The 23,320-nt window shown below is 29.4% G+C and overlaps 1 protein-coding gene across 1 annotated transcript; it reads left to right on the forward strand.

Annotated features, from left to right (window-relative positions):
* The first annotated feature begins 14,557 nt into the window (after window positions 1-14,557).
* On the forward strand, window positions 14,558-23,092 carry LOC145838990 (kelch-like protein 26). The gene is made up of 2 exons (XM_082946606.1): window positions 14,558-14,741; window positions 21,693-23,092. The coding sequence occupies exons 1-2, from the start codon at window positions 14,558-14,560 to the stop codon at window positions 23,090-23,092; spliced, it is 1,584 nt and encodes a 527-aa protein (XP_082802732.1).
* Window positions 23,093-23,320: the final 228 nt, after the last annotated feature.

Consider the following 23,320-nt stretch of genomic DNA (forward strand, 5'->3'; position numbering starts at 1 on the left):
GTGAAACAATGTCCGCACTCCCTGCCCCGCTAATACACTCAAATACTCTTTCATCTAATTCTGTAGCAAAATCCTGTTCTATTAAAAAAACCCAATTCGCCTTGCAAATCACACACAGTCAAGTGACCAAAGCATAGACGTAGACTGTGAAGATGGTACTACAATAAAAAATTTACAAAGAGAAATGAACGTTTTACAAAAAAAGCTAGACCAAACTTATAATAAAAACAACAAATATCTACCCAACGGCAACCACATTGACAACCAAAGTTTTCCGACTGATCATCGTACCTTCCATCAACCAACAAATTTAAGACTATCAAACAAATTTCAAGAACGAGCGTTTAGAAAAATAACAGGCGAAAGGCCCATGGCTGAGTTTGATCTTTTTGAGATCCAATGTAAAAGTCAAGGAATTTTTGACGACCATGCGCAATTTGAAATCATTATTGGAATTTGGCCAATAAATGACGTACTCTCATATGTAAAAGCTGGCAAACCATCTAGTTACACTTGTTTTAAACAGGAAATTTTAAGCATGACACCATGTTTACCTGATATACACAAATCACCTCCCGTTTGGAGTCGTACCCCAACATTTAAAGATATCCATCAACTAGTGACAAAAGGTCTTACTTGTTCACAAGACGACCTCTATAAACATCTAACTCTTAGTTACAGCCCAAAATGGGCAAAGGAAATACTAAGAAAGGATCTGGAATTACCTATTCATAAGTTCAAGTCAAGAGTGATGTGGACTCTTGAACAAGGCCCGACTGAATTAAAAACAAACTACAATGCAAAAAGTTCCACCAATCAATATAATTTCAACAATAAATTGCACAACACACTTGATCAAAAACAAAACCGAAACTTTAGACAGAACTTTGCACAAAATAACACGAACAACAACTATAAAAACAAAGGCAATTTCTCACAAGACTACAGAGAGAATCAAAACCAGTTCAATAATAAAAACTCTAATAGATGCTACCATCATATGCGTTTTGGTGAAAAAGCCTACAACTGCGAAGGGCCGCAATGTGATATGTATCAAAAATTTTTAGAAAATAAATTAGAGTATCTTACACAAAAATCATCGGTAGTAAATATGACAAGAATACAGGAAGAAGGCGTAAATAAAATTGATAAATAGAAGAAAAATCAATAAATAGCACAAAAGAATTAGAAGAATCATGTGCTACTATTGATCAAAACGATACACAAAATATACAAGAACCAAAAATAGTATTAGACAAATTTCTTGATAATAAAGTCTTATACGAAACAAAACCAAACAGCAAAACAGAACTCTTAATCTTAACGGACAATCATACGAATATACCATATTTATTTGATACTGGTGCAGAAGTCTCTATAATATCAAAAAATATGGTTAACTCATATAAAGAAGATAAATCAGCACCTTTCATCTCTGACATAAATGGAAACAAAACGAAAGTGCTAGGCCACGTAATGTTAAATGTTAACATTGGCTTAAAACCAGATTCACCTCATTTTTTCTACGTAATTGACTCAAACAACCCGTTTGCAATTCTCGGGTTAGATTTCATTATAAATCGCAACTTGACAATTATACCTCAAGAAAAAATCATCGCGCAGACAAAAACTAGAATTAAACTTAAATTAAAACATTTAACAAATCTGCCACGTAAATCAAAAACATTAGATGATATAGAAAAACTTCTGACATTATTTCCCGAAATTGAGAAAGAACCAAACTACAACGAAAAACCTAAACACAACCACGAACTAGACATAGACCTTGAAAAAGGATTTTTACCACGACATCAAAAAGCTAGAAAAACAAACAATGTTGTTTCTAAAGAGATTGAAAACAATTTTAACAAACTACTTAAACAAGGAGCAGTCATAAGAGGCAACTCCAACATAGTATCCCCACTAACCGTGGTTAGAAAAAAGAACGGGGAACCAAGAGTATGTGTAGACTACCAACATATCAACCAATACACCAAGATATTGAGCTATCCTCTGCCAAATATCGATGACCTTTCGGCCATTATTCCAATCGACTCAAAAGTATTTTCCACACTCGACCTGAAAGAGGCATATCTCAACCTCCCTTTGACCGACCGGGCAAAAAAAGTAGCGGCCATGATTTCTCAATATGGCACGTTTCTGCCATTAAGAACAACGTTTGGCCTTAAGAATGCCCCTATGGCCTTTCAAAGACTTATGGACGATATAATGGCCCCGTGCCATGAATTTAGTTTCACATATATAGACGACATTTTAATCTACTCAAAATCAGTTGAAGAACATATGAAGCATTTGTTTACAGTGTTGTTTAGGTTAAACGAATTTGGCCTACGTATCAACCGCGAAAAGTGCAAATTCGCAGCTGAAGAAGTTCAATATCTAGGACACATGTTGAGCAGCAAAGGTTTTTTTATGCAGAAAAGTAAAGTTAAGGCAATCGAAAACTTTCAACCACCACAAACAATAAAACAATTGCGATCTTTCCTTGGTTGTTTAAACTACTACAATAAATTTGCTTCGAATTTGGCCGAGAAAATTCAACCGTTATATGAACTTACCAAAGGAGAACCGAAAAATTCAAGAAAACGATTAAAATGGAAGACAGAACATCAAGAAGCTTTTGAAAAAGCAATACAAACCCTTGTCTCAGCTACTCATCTCTCCTACGAAAATCCAAAAAAAGAGCTGATTCTTTCTACAGACGCCTCTTCTACGCATATTGGGGCAGTGCTTGAACAAGAGGACGAACTATGAAATCTTAAACCTCTTGCATTCTTTTCAAAAAAATTACCAGTACTTCAATCAGTAAGATCGGTATTTTTCCGTGAACTGACAGCTTTATACCTTAGTATAAAGCATTTTAAAATTAGAATTATTGGAAGGCAACTTCGAGTAAAAACAGACCACCGAGCCTTGGTAGATGCTATTAACAACGCTACCGGAGATCACTCTCCAAAAGAAGAAAAGTACATAGCCATTATTAAAGAATATGCTCCAAAAATGGAGTATATTCCAGGCGATCAAAACAAAACAGCTGATTTATTAAGTCGCCCAATACTTGTTGCTTTCAACGAAGAAACTCAAGAATACGATGACAATTGTAAAAACGTCGTAACGAACAATAAAATGGTCCAATACTTAGAACACCGCGATTCGGACGAAGAACTAGACCTACAAAATGAATCAGAAACTGAACAACTTATTCCTTTAAGCATGGAAACAATTTCAAAGATGCAAAATTCAGCTGAAATAGACTTGCCTACCATGGTAGCAAAGTCACAGAATTCAAAAAACCCAATAATGGCCACATCTAAGCTCATCGAGAATCACGAAATACAAGGTATTATCGAAACTAAAACCAACAGTTTTCGTATATGGGTCCCACCAAACCTAAAATCTAACGTTTTAGACCAAAATCACAAAGTTTTACACCAAGGGCCCGATAGAACCTTAGCAGCGATAGGTTCTACGTTCTGGTGGCCAAGCATGAAACGAGGTGTTGAATTTTACACAAAATCTTGCATCACATGCCAAAAAGTTAAAGTAACAAAGTACAACAAACCAGCCATAGGATGTTACCCGAAATCAATTGATAGATTTGACTACGTCCACGCCGATCTAGTGGGACCTTTAATTGAATCGAATGGCATGCGATACATATTAACTATAAAAGAGAGAAAAACTGTTTTTTTGCAACATGTCCGTTGCCTAATAAAATGGCCGAAACGATTAAGGACGCTTTCCTACAGAATTGGATAGGGCACTATGGAATACCAAGCACAATTGTCACAGACAATAGAAGAGAGTTTCACAATCATCACTTTGAAACAATGTGCGCAGACCTGTCCATCAGACACAACCTTACCGCACCTTATCACCCCCAAACAAATGGAATGATAGAGAGGCAGCACAGGGAGCTAAAAGTGGCCCTCAGAGCCCTTAAAAACAAATTGAACTGGGTTCAACACCTCCCGATCATCACCCTAGCCTTGAATAACCAAGGTATCGGCCGAAATGGATTCAGCCCCGCTCAGTATGCTTTTGGAGTATCCTTAAACATTCCAGGAAAATTATTCTTTCCAAATTCTGAAAATAATGGGCTGCCATCTGCGTTTGAAACAGAAATATTCATAAAAAACATGAAGGAATTTACGAGAGAATGGAGAAACCCAAATGAGGCCACTACATATATTGAAAAACAACTTTATACAGCAAAACAAGTACTGGTAAAAAACCATAACAAACACTCGTTGGATGATTTATACAAAGGTCCGTTTGACGTAATTGAACAAGGTCCACATTCTTTTTTAATTAAACAAGGAGCAGAACTAAGAAAGATAGCCATTGAAAACTTAAAAGCGTATTTTCCTAGATTTCCGACTGCAAGTAAAGACAGATCGGAAAACTCCAACCATAACCTAAGACCTGAAAAAAACCGCAAATTAAATAAAAAATTTTGTTTGGTAGGCAACAAAAGGTATGCGATGGAACGTCCATTTATACGGGATAAAAATAACAAGTTAACGTACTTAATCGATACCGGTTCAGACGTATCGATAATTCCAAAAAAACTGATTGGTCAATATTATAGCAATACAAACTGTGTATTAACCGGATTTAACGGAATAATGGAGAAAGCATTAGGAAAAACAAATATTAAAATAGACATCGGCATTCCACACTTAACTACTCATGAATTTCTTGTATTTCAAAATGACCACAATTTTGCAATTTTAGGACTGGATTTTATAAATAAATGGCGCCTTGTGATTGCGACCTGGGAAAACAAAATATTTCATGTCGCACATAACGGAAAAGTGATACAAATAAATACAATGTATAACACAACAGAAACAACAAAAGATAAACCTCTCGACTTAACAACTAAACGCTTTACAAATGATAAAGGGACGCAAAAAGAAATGAAACGAACAGAAATTAGAAAAAAAACCGTTCAATTACAAAAGCAAAGATAAGAAACAATAAAAACCCCAGACTTTGTGAAAATCCCATTACAAAAAAATTTATGGAAAATCATGAACTAAGAAATAATAGTTGGAACTTTCACGAATTCGTGCCAAATAATAAGTTTAACATGCAAATTCAATCCACAACCTCCCAAAACTACAACTCTACATTTTTAAAAACCAATTCTAATCTGTACCAAACAAACACTTTTACCAACCCATATTATTCGCAAACAATTAACGAACAACAAACTTCAAGACAATATAATAGCACCAATGCTACTATACACACATATAACACACAAGCAACGTCACCAGAAGAAAGTTCTCTAGGTAACAATGTGGGCTCTTATAGTGAAAAGTAAAAAATATATATTTCAACACAATTTAATAAGTATTTTTCAATCAAGTCTAAAATTAGAAAAAAAGGAAATTAAAACTATAGATAAAAACAACATGATAGTTTTATTACTAACTAACAAAGTAGCAAAATGAAATGCAGCATACTAATTTAATTAACACTAATATAAACTGTTTTGCTTTCCTTTTTCGTTTCAAGCGTCCTTACTTTCTTTTCGATTTATGAACATACAGCTGCAGCGATAAGATTTGTTTCAAAAATATATTAAAAAAACACAAAACGCTATTTTATAAAAGGTTACTCTTGCCAAAATCTTGCGTTAATAGGTGACATGCATTCCAAAAACTAATTTTAAAAAATACAACAAACTATTATTTGAATAATTTTTATCGCCGCAATTCTTAAACATTATCAGGTGTTTTCGTTTTCATTATCACATTTTATGACACATTCCTTTCTTAAAATACAAGACACGAGCAGCCGAAATTCAACTCCCTGTCAATTAAGTATTTAACTAAGCACTTAAACAATCGTATTAAAAGATTCCGCAACATAACAAATGCACTTGAGGGTAGAAAAATTCTCTTGCAACTATAAACCTGTTTAAAAACTCATAAAATCACTGATAACAAACAAACAACGTAATAAAGTGTCAATTATTTTCTTTTTTTCCTCGAATCATTAGTTTAGTATCTGGAACAAAACTTTCATTTTCAGTTTAAATTGCAACTTATACGACAATTTTTCTTTTTCATGCGTTTGTTTTTTAGTTTGATTTAATAGTTTTGTTTTATTCAAGAAAATATTTAGTACGAAATATGTATTTTATATTGTTACTTTGTTTTTAATTTTTTCTTTATTTTTTTTTAGTCATTTTGATTTTAATTTAGTAGGTTATTACTTAACAAAGCTAAATATCAATAAATTTAATCAAAAAATTTTTTTTTCTCTTTTTGTCTAAACTGTAAAGTAGATTTGTCAGTTTTTTATTATTATTTTTGTTTTTTTTTATTATTTTATTTTATTTTTATGTATTTTATTTTTGTTTTATTGTGTCCCTTTGTTTCTTTTCTTATATCAACGAATCAAATGCAAAGTATCTATCAATCTTTTTGACCCAATATCTTTTAATAAATCTTGAATTTTTCCTTCTCGCAAACGCAACCAAACACAACGATACCATTTCCATAACCACAATCACATATAAAAAAAAAAACAAAACTTCCAAAACTCATTTTTTTTATTTCATAATTTACCTTCCCATACACATTTAAACATTAACAAATTAGTAGCTCCATTGTGGTCTATGCCCCTTACAACAATTAGCAACCCGGTCATCTATGCCAACTCACACATAAATGAAATAATACCTAGATAACAGTTAATATTATCTTGTTAGTTTTTAATGCATGAATTTGCCAATAGTTATTAGTTTTTTTTAAAAAAAACAATTAGTATATGCACATGTTCATAAAATATTATTTATAGTTTTTTTTCAGACGATTATTAAAGTTTTAAAATTTAAAAAATAAAATTCATCATCATGAAAATCGTCTCATCCAATAAAAGAAGCCTAATATTTTTAGTTTTTACTAATTTCATGTTAAGAGGCATTTATTGCCAGAGTAACCAAACCATCCGTGACCTTCGATTCAACAATTTAAAAATCTGTTTTGAAGATAAACCCTCAAAAGCATTTTACATAACACCCAACATCGGAGGATGCTCTCAACAAAACACAACTTATCAAATTCTTAAGAACATAAACATTTATCCACCTGCAAACTCGTTGATTGAAATTGAGACGTTTTCCTGCAGAAAAGTTACTCATGTTTATGAAAATATCTTATGGTTGTTTTTTACGAAAACGTCTACTCTTAAAAGAAAACAGTTTTCCTCAGTAACCTATAACCGTTGTTTAAGATGGATTAAGCAACAAACGGACCAAAAACTGGGAGATCTTTTTTTACAACCAAACACACCAAATCTATATTCAACGTTAAATAAAAAACAAAATATTTACTTTTGGACATGGCCAACTACAGAAGTGGTAGAAAACGCCCAAACAATGAAAACGACCTTAATGTTTGATAGAGAAACCCTTAAGGGCAGCCACTTTACATCTTCTAATTTGACATGTGATGTGCTTCAAGGTGTCTGTTTCTCAGAAACAGACACGTTTATATTCAAACCGTTTAAAAATGTATGTAAAACCTGGAATGCTTACAAAAATATTTCATTACACAAATATAATCTAAAGTCCGGTACTCTTTTTCAAGTCCCAGAATTAGACTTGGCCTTTGAACGATTAATAAATTGCCCCCCATTTATAAAGAAATGTATTTTACAAATTGAGAAACATAAAGAAATTAAATGTACAACCACAAATTTTTCCCTTACGTTCAATAATTTCTCAATTCTAAATAATAAAACCCTAGAAAAAAAATTAAATCCGAGTATTAAAGTTAACGCTCGGGACAACATTTTAAGCCAAGCTATCAAATCTCTTTCTATCAAAACAACGACTGCAATAGAAAAGTTAGCCCGTGACATTTCACAAGTCACATGCAAACTGGCTCAAATAAGTATTACCAACCTGAGAAATACCCAACATCGAAAACCTAGTGAAACCCTTAGCTTGATGCTGGGTAGAGATGTGAAGGCAATAATGAAAGGTCAAATTCTCACGGAAATAGCTTGCACAAAAGTCAATGCAACGCTTCTTTCAAGCTTACAAATCGGAAATGAAATGTCACCTACTCCTATTTTTAGAGTAAGCTTTGCCAATGAAAGCCGCCTGGCACAATACACGTCAGAGGGATATCTAAGATGGGGTCTTAAAGGTCTTACACCACATATGTCTAAAAACGTAAGAATTTTTGTAATTCAGGGTAAAACTTTTTGTTTTAAAAATGGAATTTTATTAAATAAACTTCCAAAAGTCAATAAGTTAGGATTTCAATCTACATCAATTGTTTCCGACCCAGTAAATTGGGACGAAAGCACTCTTTTGAACGAGCTATCTGCAGTTTCTGACCCTAACAATTTTCAAAATATGTTCCATATGCTACAGAGCATACTCGGAATCACTTCTGAACACTTAATAGCGAATGGTATAGATCAAAAAAAACTCAAAAAATTCTTAACAGCCCCAATGACAAAAAACGACCACTTGAACTTTGTGAAAGAAATAAAAGATTTTTTTCACCCCAAAATACCTAATATAATAAAAAAACTCGCACTGTTTAGTTCTCTTATATGCATATCTTTAATAATTCTACTTATAAGTTATATTTGTTGCGGAATAATAATCAAAGCCATTCTCAACAGTAGCAGAACTACAACAGATGTTAATGAAGGTGTATAAATTAATATTTTCTCATTAATTCACTTGTTCTCCTTTTATTAATATTATTATTTTTTCTTTTCTTTTTAATATTATTTTACATTATTATTATTCTTGTCTTCATCCTGTTTTTTTTTAGTTATGTCTAGAAAAAGAAAAAAAAAGTATATAAACAAAAAAAAAAATATTTTTAGTATATATAAAAAAAAAGATAAAAAAAGTATAAAAAAAAAAAGAAGAATAAAAATTATAAAAAATTAAAAAAAAAAAAAATTATTAAAAATATCAATTTGTATTTAACTGTCAGATCATTTTCACATAAATTTACATCGTTCAATATTAATTCGAAATGAACAACATGCCACTTGACTTGATGAACGCCTTTGGCGCACCACCAGCTAACGAGTTAGAAGTGATTAATCAAGAAATACTAGATATGTTCTTTAACAACAATAATAACAACAACCAAAATATCAACAATCTTAATAACCTAACACCGAATGATGATGGATATGACACCGATCCAGACAACTGGTGGAAAGATCCAGATGATCACGGAGATTTTGCTGCTACAAATTTCACCGTTACAAAAGAGGTATGGCAAGCTTTATCGATTGAAGAAAAATACTTCTACCCAGAAAGCCTTGAAATTTTGATTGAGGACCGCGAAGAAGCAGCTTCAAAGCAGGCGGAGGAAGAAGCAGCGAGCAAATAAAGGTATTTTATTTTATTTACCTATTGAAAAATAAAAATAAAATAAAAATGTGGTAAATAAATAAAGATAAATATATTAGATTTTTTTTTTTTTTGTTTTTGTTTGGTACTAAAAATTAAAAAAAAAAAACACTAAAACCATTCTTATAATGTGTATATATATTATTTTTTTTTTTTTTTGCTATGTAAATTTCTCTAACACCTAACTAACGTTTGTGACCAACATTAATAACATCAAAGTTGAAATGACAATAACATATTTTTTTTTCTTACCAATCCAATTCTCTATACTAGTAAAACATTGAATTTCGCATTTTTATCATCATAATTATCATTTAATTGTAGATTTTTGTTTAAAAAAAAATAAAAACAAAAAGAAAAAAAAGAGGCATGTTTTGAACTATAACAAATGTAAACTTTTTTTTTTCAATATCATTCTATTTAACCAACTATGTATTTTTAAACTTATACCTGTTCAATTATTCAAATGTTGTGTAAGTAAGAAAAAATTTAATTAATTGTTCTAATCATCACTTATAACTAACTAACTTTTTGTTTTAATATTATAAGGAATCATAAATCATAAAAGGAAAATGAAAATAGCTTTTGTTGTACCAAAGTTGTATAAATATATTATTGTCAAGTGTAGATTGCTTATAATATTAAAACAAAAAGTTAGTTAGTTATAAGTGATGATTAGAACAATTAATTAAATTTTTTCTTACTTACACAACATTTGAATAATTGAACAGGTATAAGTTTAAAAATACATAGGTGGTTAAATAGAATGATATTGAAAAAAAAAAGTTTACATTTGTTATAGTTCAAAACATGCCTCTTTTTTTTCTTTTTGTTTTTATTTTTTTTTAAACAAAAATCTACAATTAAATGATAATTATGATGATAAAAAGCGAAATTCAATGTTTTACTAGTATAGAGAATTGGATTGGTAAGAAAAAAAAAATATGTTATTGTCATTTCAACTTTGATGTTATTAATGTTGGTCACAAACGTTAGTTAGGTGTTAGAGAAATTTACATAGCAAAAAAAAAAAAAATAATATATATACACATTATAAGAATGGTTTTAGTGTTTTTTTTTTTTAATTTTTAGTACCAAACAAAAACAAAAAAAAAAAAAAATCTAATATATTTATCTTTATTTATTTACCACATTTTTATTTTATTTTTATTTTTCAATAGGTAAATAAAATAAAATACCTTTATTTGCTCGCTGCTTCTTCCTCCGCCTGCTTTGAAGCTGCTTCTTCGCGGTCCTCAATCAAAATTTCAAGGCTTTCTGGGTAGAAGTATTTTTCTTCAATCGATAAAGCTTGCCATACCTCTTTTGTAACGGTGAAATTTTTCCCTTACGTTCAATAATTTCTCAATTCTAAATAATAAAACCCTAGAAAAAAAAATTAAATCCGAGTATTAAAGTTAACGCTCGGGACAACATTTTAAGCCAAGCTATCAAATCTCTTTCTATCAAAACAACGACTGCAATAGAAAAGTTAGCCCGTGACATTTCACAAGTCACATGCAAACTGGCTCAAATAAGTATTACCAACCTGAGAAATACCCAACATCGAAAACCTAGTGAAACCCTTAGCTTGATGCTGGGTAGAGATGTGAAGGCAATAATGAAAGGTCAAATTCTCACGGAAATAGCTTGCACAAAAGTCAATGCAACGCTTCTTTCAAGCTTACAAATCGGAAATGAAATGTCACCTACTCCTATTTTTAGAGTAAGCTTTGCCAATGAAAGCCGCCTGGCACAATACACGTCAGAGGGATATCTAAGATGGGGTCTTAAAGGTCTTACACCACATATGTCTAAAAACGTAAGAATTTTTGTAATTCAGGGTAAAACTTTTTGTTTTAAAAATGGAATTTTATTAAATAAACTTCCAAAAGTCAATAAGTTAGGATTTCAATCTACATCAATTGTTTCCGACCCAGTAAATTGGGACGAAAGCACTCTTTTGAACGAGCTATCTGCAGTTTCTGACCCTAACAATTTTCAAAATATGTTCCATATGCTACAGAGCATACTCGGAATCACTTCTGAACACTTAATAGCGAATGGTATAGATCAAAAAAAACTCAAAAAATTCTTAACAGCCCCAATGACAAAAAACGACCACTTGAACTTTGTGAAAGAAATAAAAGATTTTTTTCACCCCAAAATACCTAATATAATAAAAAAACTCGCACTGTTTAGTTCTCTTATATGCATATCTTTAATAATTCTACTTATAAGTTATATTTGTTGCGGAATAATAATCAAAGCCATTCTCAACAGTAGCAGAACTACAACAGATGTTAATGAAGGTGTATAAATTAATATTTTCTCATTAATTCACTTGTTCTCCTTTTATTAATATTATTATTTTTTCTTTTCTTTTTAATATTATTTTACATTATTATTATTCTTGTCTTCATCCTGTTTTTTTTTAGTTATGTCTAGAAAAAGAAAAAAAAAGTATATAAACAAAAAAAAAAATATTTTTAGTATATATAAAAAAAAAGATAAAAAAAGTATAAAAAAAAAAAGAAGAATAAAAATTATAAAAAATTAAAAAAAAAAAAAATTATTAAAAATATCAATTTGTATTTAACTGTCAGATCATTTTCACATAAATTTACATCGTTCAATATTAATTCGAAATGAACAACATGCCACTTGACTTGATGAACGCCTTTGGCGCACCACCAGCTAACGAGTTAGAAGTGATTAATCAAGAAATACTAGATATGTTCTTTAACAACAATAATAACAACAACCAAAATATCAACAATCTTAATAACCTAACACCGAATGATGATGGATATGACACCGATCCAGACAACTGGTGGAAAGATCCAGATGATCACGGAGATTTTGCTGCTACAAATTTCACCGTTACAAAAGAGGTATGGCAAGCTTTATCGATTGAAGAAAAATACTTCTACCCAGAAAGCCTTGAAATTTTGATTGAGGACCGCGAAGAAGCAGCTTCAAAGCAGGCGGAGGAAGAAGCAGCGAGCAAATAAAGGTATTTTATTTTATTTACCTATTAAAAAATAAAAATAAAATAAAAATGTGGTAAATAAATAAAGATAAATATATTAGATTTTTTTTTTTTTTGTTTTTGTTTGGTACTAAAAATTAAAAAAAAAAAACACTAAAACCATTCTTATAATGTGTATATATATTTTTTTTTTTTTTTTTGCTATGTAAATTTCTCTAACACCTAACTAACGTTTGTGACCAACATTAATAACATCAAAGTTGAAATGACAATAACATATTTTTTTTTTCTTACCAATCCAATTCTCTATACTAGTAAAACATTGAATTTCGCATTTTTATCATCATAATTATCATTTAATTGTAGATTTTTGTTTAAAAAAAAATAAAAACAAAAAGAAAAAAAAGAGGCATGTTTTGAACTATAACAAATGTAAACTTTTTTTTTTCAATATCATTCTATTTAACCAACTATGTATTTTTAAACTTATACCTGTTCAATTATTCAAATGTTGTGTAAGTAAGAAAAAATTTAATTAATTGTTCTAATCATCACTTATAACTAACTAACTTTTTGTTTTAATATTATAAGCAATCTACACTTGACAATAATATATTTATACAACTTTGGTACAACAAAAGCTATTTTCATTTTCCTTTTATGATTTACCAAATGTTTTCAATTAAACTCTCCATTACAACGCCTTATGAATTTTCTTAATACGTTTTTTTTTTCTCTCTTACCACTTCCTGATTTTACAATGTTCAAGTATTGCTTTAAAAATAATTACATCAATAAAATAAATTCTAAAATTTTAAATTGTTTTTTATCGCCAATTGATTACACACAAAAAAGCCTAGTTATCTTTTCCCGTTTTACGACCACGTTTGTATTTTTGAGTGTTTGGTGTCGCCGGGCAAAGACTATTCACCGCAGTAAAACTTTATTGACTTTTTTTTTTCCTTTTTCCATCTTATGATCAATTAATATCAAATAGATCTTTTGAATTGATTTACTCTAATAAACGATTTGCCGGTCAATCTAAAAGGAAATATATAAATAAAAAAATTAAAAAAAAAAAAAAATAAAGTGAAATCGATGTTGGACATCAACGTGAAGGTCTTATTACTTTCACGTCGATTGCCTTAAAATTGAACTCATTTAAAGTTATTTTTTTTTTTAAATTTCGTTGTTTTGTTAAATCACAAAACTCATTCCTATAAAAACCACTTTAAATTATAATATTAAACAACCGCTAGTTGACGCATTTCGTTTTGAACTCAATATAGAATCAACCACCGATCACGCCGGGTTTTCATGCCTTAATCAGCATGTTACATCATACAATCATGTCTTGACCAGGTGATGTTATGTAAGAAAAGCGTATAAAAAGAGCCGAGCGAACGAGAAGGCAGATCATTTGGATTTCAACGTTAACAAGAAGCACCACTACGCCAGTTTCAGTCCGAAGCGACAGTCGCCATTTTGAAATTACAACGTCAATCGAAGATCTCAAATCTTATCTCATTACGTCACAATCAGTGATTGTGGCCGCACAAGCACTTCAAATTAATCATTCAAAGCGTTTTTATTTTGAGTGATTCTAATTTAATTACTACAACGAGGCGCTTAGCTCAAATTGAGGTTTGCGTGTCTTTAATTTTGTAACTTATAAATATCGAGGCGTCAAACTCGACTTGAGTTTGTAACGTGCTTTAGAATTATAGCGTATAGCTAAGTCATTTGATAGATAATTCCTAACGAAACCATTGCGAGTGGTATTATTCTGATTAAGTCTTTGTTCAGCAACCCAACACTCAAAATAATGTACATTTATTTTGTAAATATTTCTTGTGTAAATTAAAATTTTATTTCGCTTATCGCACGATCACAATTCAACGACCACGACCAAGAGAACGTGCCCAGCCCGACCCTTCGAGGTAAACCATCAACGGAGTCTGAGCAAAACAACCACTCGTCACACCGCAGTGAAACAGAGCAGAAAGCATATTTCTGCTCATTTTCCTAATTTAACTGAACTTTGCAGTTATTTGTGTGTTACTTGTTTTTTTGTATTTTTTATTGTAAATAATAAACTGAAACTATAAAAAACTCATTGTATCTAATCTAATTAAATGTCCTCTATTGAAAAAACCTTAAAAAAGGTTCTTAAACCCCCAAGAACGCGATCCAGAACCGAAGTACTATCGCAAACCGAGAATACTTCAGAAGAATGCCCCGGAACTACCGCGAATCTAGCTCCTGTTGAGGCTGCTGAACCTGTTACAGGGTTGGCTTCAGAGGAATCTGGGGACGCCGGTAACACCGGGAGCATTACTAGATTTAAAAGTGTAACTAAAGTACACTGTTTTTTTATCAAATCATCACTATTTTTTTATTTAAATTTATTTCAGCTAGCTAAATAGATGCGCAGCTAAATGTAAAATTTTCTAATTATAAACTTTCTATGGAATAAATTCAAAACCCTATATTAAAAAATTTAGCAAATAAGCAAAGCCAAATACTTAAACAAATTTTTTAATGAATAATTGAGCTTTTTTTCTTCTGTTTTTTCAGGTAGTGCACAGAAAACAGGATATTAGTCAAAAAACGCCTATGGTACACAGAAAACATATTTAAAGTTTTTCATTACATATATTTATTTCAAGCAACAAACTTTAGTCTTAAAGTCAAATCCAACCTTGGTGTTAAATTAAGCTTTTCATAAACTGGCCATTATAAACATAAAACTATTGTGGTCTTAAAACTAAACTGTTTATTTTTAAGTAAACAATCTTGCTAAAAAAATATTAAAATAAAAACAAAATACCAAAAAAATTATGAGTGTATTTACAAAGAAATAGAAAATGAAAAGTACACATGAAAGTTAAATAAATATAGGCTTGGATCAATACAAGGTTGCCTTACATTGAGACTAGTTTAAAATTTTAAGGGTTTTGTGAAAAATTCATGCTGGTTATTGTTTTTTTTTGAATTTTTTTTTGTAAATCTTAGTTTATTAGATATGTTTTGTGAAATAAATTTTAAGTTATTAAAATTTATTAGTTTCTAATTTTAAAAAATCTTTAAAGTTACCTAACAACTTATAACTACTTAGGTCTTTTGTTTTAACATGAAAACTATTTGGGATTTATTTTTGATTAACTGTACATTTCCACTTTTTTAACTTCTGTCTACTATTATTCTTTTTTTATAAAGTCAGGATAGACTGAGGCTAGTTAATGTAACCCGGCCAGATTTATTTTACTTAGACTAATAGTTAAACTCTAAATAGTAGCAACTCTTTTAAAATCTAGCTCTTTTTTTTAGCTAGTGTCAGGGTTTCTTTTCACTAATACTTTGACAAGTTTGAAAAAAAAAACTCATAATAACCCAGGCCAGTTTGATTATTTTATATAAAATCCCATCATACTTCCAATATTAAAATGAAAATATCATTTCACTGTTTTTAGAAATCTTGAATAAAGTTTTCGTTTTAGTTTCAATATTCTAATATTTTATAGCCTTTTTTGTTTATATACTGATAAGAAAAAACATATCAAAAATTATAAATTTAAAAACTTTAAAAGCATTAAAACTTAGGTTTATTCAGGACATTTAAAATTCATTTAAGATAGTATTTTTTGCTCAAAAAGTGGTAATCCTGCTCGTACTTGTAATCGGTTATTCAGACTAATTTCGTTTTTGTTTCGAGAAAGGACATCTAACAATTAAAATCCTCATAAAAAATTATTAATTCTTTTTAATTTAACTTAAACTACTTAACTAAAATCTCAATGTTTTCATTAAAAAAAAATTAAAACCAGATTTGTAATAAGAAATTTAAAAAAATAATTGTTTTTTATACTTTGCAAACATTCTTGAAATTGATTTTTTTGTTATGGAGTACAGTAATATGTAATTTTAAAATTCAAGTAAAATTTAATGTTCCGTAAAATATAAAATCAATTTTCAGTGGAGTAAGAGAAGATCCTTTATTTACAGCTGCTAATACAACTGTTTTACCTTTAAATGTTCTTTGACTCTTTATATCAATGGTCTTGATGAATCCAAATGTATTTGGTGCTCTTATCCTTAGAGAATTTATATTCATAGACCACATCGGATTTCAATTCGTCAGGTGTTTTGTCCTCATTGCTGAAGTAGTTACCTATTTTGAAATAACTTATAAATAGTTATCTTGTATATTTTGTGGTTTTAAACTTATTTTTAGTTATTTTGCACAGATTTTTATTGGCAAATGACTAATGATTAGTCAAAACAGTGTCAAAACTGTTTAATAAACTATTAATCTACAATGTGTGTCTCTCTAAACTGGTATTTAAAAACTCCAACATCCCCTCCTTATTTTATTAAACGAAAATTAACTAAATTTTGTGTTTAATAATGTACTATGAATCTTGTTCAGTAACATAAGAGCTAAAAAACATATAAAACTAACTTAATTTTGTAAGGAGATAAACAACACTAATAACAAACGTGTAAAAACTTGAATTGTAGGTTACAACCTCTTTAAAGAAAGTAAAATGTAATACGCTGAAACTTTTTATTTTTTTACAAAAAAATTTATATGTATATTGTGGTAAAAAATAAATTTATTTTATTTAATAATTTAACCTGAACACTTAAAAAAAAATTTAACATTTGATTAGTTAAATAAACTATTGTAAAAAACTTAAGAATTTTAAAAAGTGATTTTTACAAAAACTGACTTGACTTTTATAAATGAAAGTTTGAAGATAAACACTGTAAAATATATGCTTTGAATAGAAAAAACATTAATAATTTTAACAAAAATGATATTAACAACAACAATTTTCCTACTATTTTAAAATATAGCTTTTTTTGATACTTTTCCAAGTCTAAAACTATAATAATAGAAAGCAAAATACTTTCCAAACATAAAAAAAAAAATATTTTACTTTGATTTCTCCAAAAAAAGAAAAGAGTTGAACGTTGAATAAAGTTAAAAACATTGCTATATAAACCAACCACAGAGAATGGTCGGGCATTCTAGCTACAGCCTGCTGCAATAAACATGTCATTCAGAAGAGGCATTTATATTATTTGATTGTTTTTTGTAAAGCTTTTATTTAACAATGTTATTTTCTCATAAGTATTTTTACGAATTTAGTTTCAAACAGTTAATTTTCACTACTTAAAAGTACTACTTAAGTTATATATTTAGTTTGTGTAAAAACTTTTGTTTCGACCACATTTGAAGTATTTTCTTAATTTTATTATCTTTATAAACCTTTTAATGTTTTAAATTGTTCTTTATAACAACATGTTTATTTACTGTCATGCCTAGTTTTATATAGAGTAGCCCTAAGTATTATTTAGTATCGTCATTTAGTATAAGTTAAATTATTTATTTAAATCACCATTCACCTGCATCTATAGTTTACAACTTGATGGTCTCTTTTATAATGAGTTAGTAAACCTGTTTTCTTCTAATCATAAATTCATAGCCAGAAAGGAAAGATGGTTTGATGTATTGGACCCAATTGCATACATAAGATCTTTATCAAAACTATTCAACTCATTTGCCATTTTCTTATTGGATAACACAGTGAGGATGTCGTCTACATATCTAGAACACATTATTTTATATTTTTATTTCAAAACATTTTTTTCTTACTTACTAACAAACTAGTTTTAAAAGCAGTGCTAAAAACCTTACTATGAAAAGACGCTGTTATTTGAAACTAAACGATATTTATAATATAAAATGATTTCAAGACAATTTTTAAGTTTTATAGATAAAATTTTCATATTTATAAGTTTTTATTTACATCTATGTATTTTTTTTAACTTTTGAAGCTTTGTACATAACTTTTGTATTCAAAATTCAGTAGTTTATTTTCTAGAGTACTCATTTAGGTAAGTAGCCAAAAATTGCATACTAAGCTCAAAGCGTACACTCGAGATTTCCTTGTTTAATATTTCATACCCTGATCAAGTAAAAATATATTAGAAAAAAAAGTTATGTAATGATAAGATCTGGAATCCCCTAATTCAAAAACAGATTTTGATAATTCTATATTATAATTTACGATTTTTAAAACATTAAGGGTTTAAAAAAAAACTGATTATTAACATACATACAGCTTATCAGTTATCTCCAAAATTTAAGTTTTGTATATACTTGTCTGAATTATATCCACAAGACTCGTTTGACAACAGCCTTATATTAATAATAAATATTAGAAAAAATAACACAATCTTCGTAACATGTTAGTTTTCACAAAATTTTCTAACTAAACGTTTTTTAGGATAAACTGCCTAAAGTTTTTGATTTTTATTGTATATTATTTACCTTTCAGTACCAACTCATGTTTGATAGCTTATTTTATTTTTTCTATTGTCAGTTTAACTTTGAATTAGTACTCTAAAACGGTTTTTCTTTTAAATTGTACAAATTTTATCATACATACAGTTTTATAAGTATTTTGTGCTAAAAAGTTAATTTTTATTTTATTTGATAATTAAACTTACACTTTAAAATTACTTTACATTTGGTTAGTTAAACAAAATATTGTAAAAACATATCAAGAATTTTTAAGAAGTGTTTTTTAAATAAATAAAAAAAAATTTTATAAATGGTTATATGAAGATAAGTACTGTAAAATATAGGCTTCAAAAAAAAAAATAAAACAATAATAATTTTAACAATAATGAAGTAAACAACAACAAATTTCCTTCTATTACAAAATATATCTTTTTTTATTTTGAATACTTGTCCAAGTCCAAAACTGTAATAATAGAAAGCAAAATACTTTTCAAACATAAAAAAGAAAAGAAAATTCTTTGGTTTCCCCAAAAAAAATAAAGAGTTGAATGTTGAATAAAGTTAAGAACATTGCTATATAAACCAGCCACAGAGAATGGTCGGGTATTCTAGCTACAGCCTGCTGCAGTAAACATGTCATTCAGAAGAGGCATTTATATTATTTGATTGTTTTTTGTAAAGCTTTTATTTAACAATGTTATTTTCTCATAAGTATTTTTACGAATTTAGTTTCAAACAGTTAGTTTTTTATACTTAAAAATACTACTTAATACTTAAATTATAAATTTAGTTTTTGTACAAACTTTTGTTTTAACCACATTTAAAGTATTTTCTTAATTTGATCATCCTTATAAACTTTTTAGTGTTTGCAGTTATTCTCTATTACAACATGTTCATTTACTGTCATGCCGAGTTTTATGTAGAGTAGCCCTAAGTATTATTTAATATCATCATTTGGTAAAAGTTGAGTTTTTATTTAAATCACCTGCATCTATAGGTTACAACTTGATGGTTTCTTGTAAATTGAGTTGATAAACCTCATCTCTTATTATTATAAGTTCATGGCCAGAAATGAAAGTTGGTTTGATGTATTGGACCCAATTGCATACATAAGATCTTTATTAAAACTATACAATTAATTTTCCATTTTCTCATTGAATAACACAGTGAGGATGTCGTCTACATATGTAGAACACATTTTACGAATATTCTTTTTTCAAAGATTTTTTTTCTTTTTTACTAACAAACCAGTTTTGAAAGCAGTGCTAAAAAACTTGCTATGAAAAAACGCTGTTATTTGAAACTAAACGAAATTTATAATATAAAATGTGTTCAAAATATTTTTTAAGTTTTGTATAAAAAAGTTTCTTATTTCAAGTTTTCACTTAAGTCTATGTAATTTTTTCATTTTTGAAGCTTCGTACATAATTTTTGTATTCAAAATTTTGTAGTTTATTTTCTGAAGTACACACTTAAGTAAGTAGCTAAATTTTATACTTAGCACAAAGTGTACACTTAAGATGTCCTTGTTTAATATTTTTTACTCTGATCAGGTCAAAATATATTACAAAAAAAACTTATGTAATGATAAGATCTGGAATTCCCTAAAACAAAAAAAAATTAATAGTTCTATGTTATAAGTTACGACATTTAAAACATTAAGGGGTTAAAAAAAAAATTATTAACATACATACAGCTTATCAATTATATCCAAAATTTAAGTTTGGTATGTAATTTTCTGAATAATATCCACAAGACTTATTTAACAACAGCTCTTATATCAATAATAAATATTAAAACAATAAACAAAACACAATCTTCGTAATAAGTTAGTTTTTACACAATTTTTTACCTAAACGTTTTTTAGGATAAACTGCTTAAAGTTTTTGTTTTTCTTGCTATATATTTACCTATCAGTACCAACTCACGTTTGATAGCTAATTTTATTATTTCTATTGTTTGTTTAATTTTGAATTAGTACTCTTATACGTTTTTTTATTTGTTATCTATTTTATCATACATAAACAAACAAATAAAATTTTGCATCTTTAAATACTATTTTTATTAACATAGATTTTTAGATAAACAAATAAAATGTTGATTTGCATTTTAAATTCAACTTACTTTAGTTTCAAATTGCCTACTTAACGGCACGATTGTTCTACTATAAAAAACATATATTTATTTGTTCCTTTTTTCTATATTTTAAACTTATAATTATTTTTAACTAAAATTTTAGCAGAAAGTTGTTAAAAGAACAGTAAATCAACACAAGTTTTTAATTCTATATTTTTTTAAATTGTTCAGATTAAAACCGAAAAGTATAAGTATTTTGTGTATAACATTAAACAAAATTAACTTTGTTATACAGATATTTTTAAAAACTAAAAATGAGTATAAAAGCATCAAAATTTAAAACAGTCATTGAATGCATAAAAGTCGATGACATGAGTAATACTAAACTTATACAATATAACTCTTGTAGAGCTTTTAAAAGGAGTAAGCCTGAATTAGTTACCAAGTGTAAAGAAAATTTTTCAAAGAGTATTAACGAAAACATTCAGAAAGTTCTAAACCAAACAACTAATAAAGGTTCTATTTTTAATTTTTTATTACTTAATTTTTTTTTAATATTAAGACAAGAAATTAACTAAAGTCTATATTCTAAAATGTTCTCATAGTAACTACAAAAGTTAAAACATACAGCTTAACGCAAAGAAATTTATTTTTTATTGCATTTTGTTACGTAGAAAGACTTTATTCGAGTGTCCATTAAAACATCTTTCAGTATATAAAGACCTGTAGAAAAGTTAAAATTTGCAGGTTTCTTTATTTTTACATTAGCAGTACATAGTATCTTTAAAATGATAAAAAACTTAGTTTTTAATATACCATTTTTGATCAATAGGTTTTATTGATTTATTGAGCAAAACTAAACAATATAAACCTTTTTTCAGCTATATCGATAAAGGAGCAACAAGATATCATTTCAAAATTGAAAATAAGCAATGTCCTTGGAGTAAAAGGTTTTGAAAGAACAGTTTGCAACTATTTTACAAAAAACAAATCTCTGGAAAACGTTACGCTTTGCCTAAAAATTGCCACCGTATTTAATTTACAAAGCGTTGCGCATGAAGCTTTGAAAGTCATAGAACGTTGTTACACTAGTGTGGTAGAAACTAAAAACTTCTTAGAGCTGAACGCCGAACTGGTTAGAAAAATACTTTTGTCATCGGAGCTGCACATCGATTCGGAGCTTGAAGTGTTGAAAGCGGCAGACGACTGGATAAGTTACAACGCGCACAACAGGATGAAGTTTGCGAAACGCCTGCTGCTGACAGCCCGTCTTCCGTTGCTGTCAGACGCCGGACTGAAGCACTTGATGTCGTTTTTCATTTGTAAAAACGACGCGTGCAGATCATTGGTCGAAAGCGTTATGCTCGACAGAAAAAACTTTTTTATCCACCGACCGAGCGCAAACGTCGATGTTAGACACTGCAGCCAAAGCTCGTTTGAAATTTACTTGGCGTCCGGGCGAAAGAGAAAGTTGAAGCAGGTTCATTTGGGCGAAAATAATTCAGCCACGCTTGGCTGTTCCGTGGAAAAAAACGAAAAGATTTACAAAGCGGTGGCAATGGGCGGGGAAATTTACGTTGTTGCTCGCAAAGTAGTGAAAAGCCAGAAGGAAACGAAAAAAACTCTCGTGATAAAAAAGTACTGGAGCGCGTTTGAGAGCTGGGAGACCGTGGCTGAGCTGGAGCACCGCAAGAGGTTCTCCGTTTGCTCGTTCATGCGCAGTGTGTTCATCGTTGGCGGGTTGAAAAACCGCGAGGGGGACTTTTGCACCTCCGCGTTGCGCTACGACGCGAAGCTGGGAAAAACATTCGAAATTAATGGGACGAGGTTGCCAAGGTACCAGCATGCCTGCGCCGTTTTCGACGGTCGCATTGTCGCCTCCGGAGGGTTCATTCATAATGGGGAGCACTACAGCGTGGAAGCATTCGACCATGGAACGTGGGAGGATATGCCGGACATGACGCGGAGAAATTACGATCACAAGATGGTAGCCATAAAAAACAAACTGTTTGTGATACCGATGATTGACCGAGGCTTCCAAGTTTTCGATAAATTTACCAACTGCTTCGCTGCAATTTGCGACTCGACCCTAAATTTCGACGATATTTACTATTGCAACACACCAGAAGCTGTTATGATAGGAAAGAAAATCGTTATTTTCGGCAGGAGAGAAAGAACAGTTGTTTTTTACGATACTGAAAAGGATGAGTGGTATCAGGAACCGTGTGAAAACGTAAACCATTTAAAGTACAAGTCTTGTGTTAAAGTTGCTCGAATATAAACTTTAAATGTTTTAACTCTTTATTAGTTAATAAAGTTGCAAAAGTTATATGTTTTTATATTTATTAATGTCTTTATTTATTTAAAAGTAAAAAATATAGAAAATCTTTATACAATGATTTTTGTAGTAAAATACATATTAACTTAATCTAATTTACAAAATTTTAATAAATTTGCACAAAAAAAAAAACTAGCTATTAACCGTATTAGACGTAAGTCTTTTGAAGAC

This window comes from Thalia democratica, chromosome 6 (assembly GCF_965202585.1).
Source record: "Thalia democratica chromosome 6, ktThaDemo2.hap1.1, whole genome shotgun sequence".
Classification (NCBI taxonomy): domain Eukaryota; kingdom Metazoa; phylum Chordata; class Thaliacea; order Salpida; family Salpidae; genus Thalia; species Thalia democratica.